At 45.7% G+C, this 7,432-nt stretch overlaps 1 protein-coding gene across 2 annotated transcripts in view; it reads right to left on the bottom strand.

Moving 5' to 3' along the window:
• The window catches only part of LOC147029394 (corticotropin-releasing hormone receptor 2-like), a 72,727-nt gene that overhangs the window by 14,959 nt on the left and 50,336 nt on the right, over positions 1-7,432 (bottom strand). For both annotated transcript variants that reach the window (XM_085872433.1, XM_085872434.1), the window contains 2 exons: positions 7,352-7,418; positions 7,172-7,257 (listed from right to left, as the gene is read on the bottom strand). In XM_085872433.1, the coding sequence (XP_085728559.1) occupies positions 7,172-7,257; positions 7,352-7,418 (153 nt within the window). The remainder of the gene's footprint in view (positions 1-7,171; positions 7,258-7,351; positions 7,419-7,432) is intronic.

Below are 7,432 nucleotides of genomic sequence, written 5' to 3'. Positions count from 1 at the left end.
CTTGCAGGATTGTGAGTTGGACAGGTGACCATGACAGGTGGAGAGGGGGTTTGAAGGCTTTGAGTGGGGAGCGGATTGACTCCTTAGGGTTGGGAGGGACAGGGTGAGGACTTGGCATTGGGGTGGGGGGGTGGGGGTGGGGGGTGGGATAGGAAGCAATGAAGGGATGAGGCTTTGGGGAGCTCGTTGAGGAGAGGAGTTGTGGTGGGATGGGGGTATTAAGGCTTGGTGTGGAGAGGGGATTAACGTCTTCAGGTTAGGAGGGGGAGGGGGAGGACCTGCGGTTAGGGTGCAGATGTTGAGGACTTGCAGTTTGTGAGAGGGGGATGAGGGGGGCAAGTTAAGGACTTCAAGTGACATTTTACATTCTGTGGGTGTTCCACAGGCCCCTGCTAGTGACAAGACATTGTCCTAGAAATATCACAGACCCAACTGTTAACCATAATTCTTTACAACAGCGACCATTTGTAGCCACAAGTGTTATCATTGTTCAATATGAGGTTCCCAATACAGGGCATATTATGAGCAGTAAATTCCCGAAAAGACCCGTTTCACCTTCTGCTAGCCCTGCTGAGCCAGGAGCTAAGGTTACTGCTGCAACAGCACTTCTTTCCTTTGCGCAAGTTGTTGCAGGGATGTGCACCATGACACAGACCCCCATGTCCTTCTTTGCCAATGATTCTCCATCCACTAATCCCCTAATAATCGAAGATAGCAACTTTAATGTTCTTCCCTCTTCAGGTGTTGCAGTGCTCAGATGCAATTATTAGCCCACTCTTGATCGAAGAAACTCAGGCTCCTGGAAATGAGGACACCCCTACTGATGTGGAAAATGCTACTGTTACTCTAACTGGCAATACTTAAAAAAACAACACAGACTGAGTGTGTTCCCTCAATGATGAATGCTGAGCAAATGGGTGAAATCCCTGCAGGCAAAGGCTACGAGTCCAACGGTGGCTCCTCGATCACTTCAAGTTCGATTGCGGAGGAGAAGTTGCCCCCTGGAAAATACATCTGAAAATACAATTTCCTCTTCAGACATTTCAGAGTCGTTACAAAAAACGCTAATGAACGAGTTAGTAGTAACGATTTTTCCCTGATTTATGCCCCTTTGTTTCAAAGGTGCAATGTATTGTTAAAAAAGCCAGAAGCTGTTACAATTTGTAATTCTTAATGCAAAAGATTGAAAAGATATCTTCTGAAAGCAAAAACGGTTTAGATACATAGATGGCTCTGAGAAGCCTCTTCTTTTTATTTTTATGATTATTACAAGCCTTCATATACACAGTGGGCATAGCCATTTATGCAAAGTTTTGAACTCATTATTAAATATAAAATAAAATGCAGACATTGTCTTATTGCAAGAGACTCATGCTACTGAAAGTTGCGTGGCAGATTGCAACAGAAGCTGAGAGGTACCTAGTTTTACTGCTCCGAGAGCTGGTGTTGCTTCTTTTACATTATACACAAAGTGATAGTATGACTCGAACAACCTTTTTTACTGAGTCCTTTTCCATCCTACATAATCTTACCCATGATACTCTTGTTGGTTTAGGTGATGCTTCTATGAAGGTGCTTCCACCAGCACGGTTGATGCTGCCTGTCATCATTCTGAGGTTGGCAAAATGAGTACCAGGTTGCTGTGATGATTGAGCCATTCAAGTATCATATATATATATATATATATATATATATATATATATATATATATATATATATATATATATATATATATATATATATATATATATATGCATATATACGAGGTCCGTCTAAAAAGAAACGGGACTGAGCCTGCTGGGTGCTCCACTTACACAACTTGAATGAATAAGTTGCGTCACAGTTTTTCACAACATTCCAGCAATATATATGATTGGTGATGGTTGACTGCGCTCAATATGTCATTTTTTACAGGTCGTGCTTTACACGTTGTCTCGTCTGAGTCAGCGCACTATGAGTCGTGAGCAGAGAGCCAATCTGAAGTTTCTTGCCAAACTTGGCAAAACACGTTCCGAATCCTTCGCAATGCTGCAGCAAGTGTACGGGGAAGAAACGATGTCACGTACACATGCATTTGAATGGCACAAGAGGTTCAAAGAGGGACGGGAGGAGGTTTAAGACAATCCACGGTCTGGAAGACCTTCAACGAGCAGAACGGCGGACAACATCGAGCATGTGAAGAAGATGGTGCGCGCAGATCGTCGACTCACGGTGCAGATGATTGCTGAGGAACTTTCCATCAACAAGGACACTGTCTGGAGCATCATCACTGAAAATCTCTAAATGCGCAAGGTGTGTGCAAAGATGGTCCCCAAGCCATTGTCCAAGAACCAGAAACAGCAAAGAGTCATTGCCTGTCAAGACATTATCGAGTGCCTCGAGGACGATCGAGACCTGCTCGGGAGAGTCATGACTGGCGAAGGATCGTGGATGTTCAACTACAATCCGGAGACCAAACAGCAGAGTCATCAGTGGAAAAGTCCAGCATCACCAAGACCAAAGAAAGCAAGGATGTCGAAGTTGAAGGTCAAGGTGATGCTCATCGTGTTTTTTGACATCAAGGGCATCGTCCACTTCGAGTTTCTACCACAGGTCAAACAGTGAATCAACACGTGTACAAGGAGATCCTCCGGCGCCTCATGAGATCAGTCCGGGACAAGAGGAGGGATCTGTGGGAGAACAATGCCTGGGTGCTCCACCATGACAACGCCCCTGCTCACAGTGCCGACAGTTTCTGGCCGAGAGGAACGTGCCAACTCTGGAGCAGCCCCTGTATTCGCCAGATTTGGCCCCTTGTGATTTTTTCCTATTCCCCAAGCTCAAAGGCGTGATCAAGGGGACCTGATTTCCTGATGTGGAGGCCATCAAAAGGGACGTGACGACGGAGCTCCGGAGGATTCCAGAAGAAGCCTTCTGGGGGTGCATCGAAGTGTGTAAGAAGAGGATGGACAAGTGTGTGAGACTGGAGGGAAACTATTTTTAAGGGGACAAACTGTGATTTCAATATATTTTTTGGAATGAAATTTCTGTGAAGTCAGTCCTGTTACTTTTTAGACTTACCTCGTATATATGTGTATATATATATATATGTGTATATATATGTGTGTGTGTATATATATATATATATATATATATATATATATATATATATATGTATATATATATATATATATATATATATATATATATACACATATATACAAATACATATACATATATATTGTTAAGGGCCGGGGGTCAGGTGTGAAACCCACCGGGGGGGGGGGGCGGAAACTGTCTCGGGTTCCCACCAGACTCCCCGGAATCGCAGACCATCGCACACGGATAATTCTGTGACGCGGCGGGTCGCTAACAGAACGTGAACGCCAATAACTCAACCACGTGACTTGGGGTCCTCCGTCTCATTAATCCGGTTACCTAAAAATAACCACGTGATCGAATTACCAGGGGACATGCCCTCGGTATGCCTTGTCCGAACCGGATCACCTTTCCGGATCAGATGCAGCCGAGCAACACTTCCAAAGACATACCGGCTAAAAGGAACGGATTGTTGGGAAGAAAGTCCCGGCTAAGTTAGGATACAGACTATGCTGGATCAATGAAAGAAAAGAGAAAAACGAGCTGGGAACATTTCTGCAAAAGGATTTATTACAGGCAGGTGAGGAAAGGTATGTGGCACAGTGAATATAGCTTTTATTGTTGTGTGTGAGCAGAGATAGGAAGAAATGGGAAAGGTGCAGCAATAATACAAGCAACTTACAAAAGTCGACACAGAGCAGAGTTATTCCCATATTCTTGTATAATCTTAACTTTAGTGAGTACAGGCACCAGGACACACACACACACACACACACACACACACACACACACACACACACACACACACACACACACACACACACACACACACACCGATGAAGAGGAGTTAATGAAAAGAAAAAGGAGAAGAGATGAGGCTAACGGTCTCTCAATACCTTGCACAATTGCCCGACCACGCCAATAGTACATTATGGGGGGATGCTCCGCTGGGTGATACCTCCCTGATAGCTGGCACGTCGTCTCTTGCTTCGTGGCACTTCGTGCAGCTAGCGTTGGTCCAGAGAATGAGACGTGACCGTCGGGTGTGAAGGGAGGGACATGGGTGGAGTCAGAAGCCAATGAGTGGAGAGAGGCGGAGTCCGAAACATGTGGGCGGAGAAGGGCGGCGAGGTTGTGAAGAAGGCGCAGTCAGCAGGCAAATTGGTAAAGAAGGGTGGCACAAGCAGGGGAATGGGCAGACTGTCGATCCCAAGCTAGACAAAATGAGCCGACAGGAATGAAGAAAGGAACGACGGGCAGGAACGACACACTAGCGGCTCCGTGACCCATCCTTTTATAGACTCCGTGGTGCGGGGCGGGGGCGATGACCCGAAGCGATGTGTCGTCACCTGAATCGGGCACTCTGGTTAGGCCCCAGCCACTGTGCAGCCCGGCCATGCTGACCGGAAGTGGCTCCACTCCACTTCTGGCAAGATGGTTCCAAGCTGCGGAATTGTCTCGGTCCGAACCCCATGATATGAATCACCTTGCACCGAAACACGTGCCTTGCCTCGGCAACCCATGGTAGAGGCTGGTCAACGTGCCTGCTCCGTAGTGTACTACGCGGCCCGAGCGATCCGGCCGCACTGCATGCCTCTGCCTGGTAGAAGCTGCATCAAGGCAGAGTTGCGGGAGGATGTCTGCCGTCCGTGGGAGACATTTGTGTCCATTGTGGTGAGCAAAGAACGACGGTAAGACGTTATTGTAACCCTACCGCAGACCCGACCAAAGATGTGTGATATTCGTGCCCCGTTCTGTACGATAATAAAGTATCACGAGCTGCGCGCGAGTCCACCATTGTACATGTGGTCAGTGCGCTGGTCCGCCAGCCATCGTGCATGCCCCGTACAGTGCACGCACGCCCCCCATTAATCACGTAGCCATTTATCAAAGGCGATGCGTATGCACGGTGCCAGCTCTGATCTGTGTCAGGGAATTGAGGGAAAGGATTGGATATAATTATTAGATGGAGATTCGGATTGAAAAGGGGAGAGATATATTTATTAATGGAGATTTGGATTGAAGAAGAGTGCGCCGTGTGCATACTGTATGTTATTAGCATTTGGTGTGTTGGTTATGCCTCTGATTGCCTGAACAGTAGGTGGGGGTCGTCATTGTGCTGCACGTGCTCCGTGCAGCGCTGACATTTATTGCTAGCTTCTACTGCTGCTCTTGGTCTTCATTGAGTATGCATTCTTACGTGAAGGGCACAGCTGTGGTTATTACCGATGGGTGTCCGAGCGGAGTGCCTGCTGGCCTCGTGAGGACCCCTTGCTTGGATTTAACTCAGGAATCACGAAAAAGAAAGAGTAGGAATGAAGTTCAGAGGTTTAATCAGACCAAACTACGAGATTTACACAATGCACTGTCCCATTCGACCCACTAAACAAGAAGGAAGGGACCATCTGAACGTACATTAATGAAATAACTGACTGGAGACCACTGTATGTTGGCTGCTATTGGTGTAGAGGGATGTTTTTTTCCAGAACCGCAACAATAATATATATATATATATATATATATATATATATATATATATATATATATATATATATATATTTATATATATATATATATATATATATATATATATATATATATATATATATATATATATTCACTGATGTGGCAAAACATTATGACCACCTGCCAAAGATGCTGTTGGTCCTCCGTGTGCCACCAAAACAGCACCGACACACCGAGACATGGACTCTACAAGACCCCTGAAGGTGTCCTGTTGTATCTGGCACCAAAACATTAGTAGCAGATCCTTCAAGTCCTGTAAGTTGCGAGATGGAGCCACCGTACATCGGACTTGTCGGTCCAGCACATCCCACAGATGCTCAATCGGATTGAGATCTGTAGAATTTGGAGGCCAGGGAAACACCATGAACACTTCATCATGTTCCTCAAACCATTTCCGAACAATGTGTGCAGTGTGGCAGGGCGCATTATCCTGCTGAAAGAGGCCACGGCCATCAGGGAATACCATTGCCATGAAGGGGTGTACCTGGTCTGCAACGATGTTTAGGTCGGTGACACGTGTCAAATTGACGTCCACATGAATGGCCTGACCCAGGGTTTCCCAGCAGAACATTGCCCAGAGCATCACACTCCCTCCACCGGCTTGTCGTCTTCCCACAGTGCATCCTGGTTAGGGTGGTGGCTTTGGATCCCAGGGTCCTGAGTTCAAGCCCCGTTTGCCACTGAATTAACACCAGGGGGGTGACTCAGCCTGTCATCCTTCTGAGGTCGGTGCAATGAGTACCAGTGTGTACTGGTAATCGGGGCAAAGCGTTCGCGGCATATCTGCACCCCTAACCGATGATGCAACCAGCAGCCAAAAGGCTGCACACAAAGGAAGGAGGTATTTATAGATTTATTAAATCTGGAATTGGTGTGGTGCAGGCATGATGGGCCGAATAGGTCTCCCTCCTGCGCATAATATCCTTGTAATCCATGGACATTTGCTGCCCTGCGCTCCACATCGTCGTGTTTTTTTTTTTTTACAGGCATATTGATGGTTTTTCACAGGATTTTTGATTTTCTCTTTTGAATGACAAACCGCCGGGAACCTATGCCCCTTTTCACCTTGGCCACCGAAGGTAAAGGAGGTCATGTTTTCACCCGTCTGTTTGTCTGTTAGTGTACACTGTACAGGATATCTCAAAAAGTTACAGACGGATCCGGATGAAACTCGGTGGACAGGTTCGGTGCGTAACAAGGAAGAATTGATTCGAATTTGGTGAAGATCCAGATCCGGATCTGACAACTAGAATTTTAAAAGTGATTCTTCACCATTGAGAGATAAGGTCATATAGTATGTTTCAAAAATGTATTTGGCCTGATATGTTCTCGTGGATCAGGCATTACTTGGCGGAGGTATGCGCTCTACCGAGTGCTCTTCTCGTTCCCATTGAAATTATGCCCTGACATTCGTGGATTCAACATTTGCGAATTTTTCAGAAATGTATCCCCCGTGAATGTCAAAGTCCAATGCATAACATGTAACAATACATAACATATACATATACGTATACATATACAGTACATATGTGAATGTAAGCAGTGCCATTTGGCATGAGTACATTACCTGTACTGGATGGTTTCAGATGTTGTGGATGCACGTAGTTTTGTCATAAGGATACGTACTATGTTGAAAAGGAAAAGGAAATTGACCTGCAACGAAATCGGTTATTTGCAGACTGCATATTTGGTACAGAAAAGCAGAGGTAGGTACATGACATGGTAATAAATGAAGCACTCATCTTACCAAAAGCACCAGTATGATTGGTCCTTGGTATATGAAGTCGATGTAATCTAATTTCCCAAACCAACACCTATGGAATTTCAG

Source organism: Eptatretus burgeri, chromosome 3 (genome assembly GCF_056783735.1).
Source record: "Eptatretus burgeri isolate ZD-2024b chromosome 3, Ebu_testis_v1, whole genome shotgun sequence".
In the NCBI taxonomy this organism is placed as follows: domain Eukaryota; kingdom Metazoa; phylum Chordata; class Myxini; order Myxiniformes; family Myxinidae; genus Eptatretus; species Eptatretus burgeri.
Note: the sequence above shows the minus strand (reverse complement) of the source record. Positions and strands in the feature narration are given on the sequence as shown.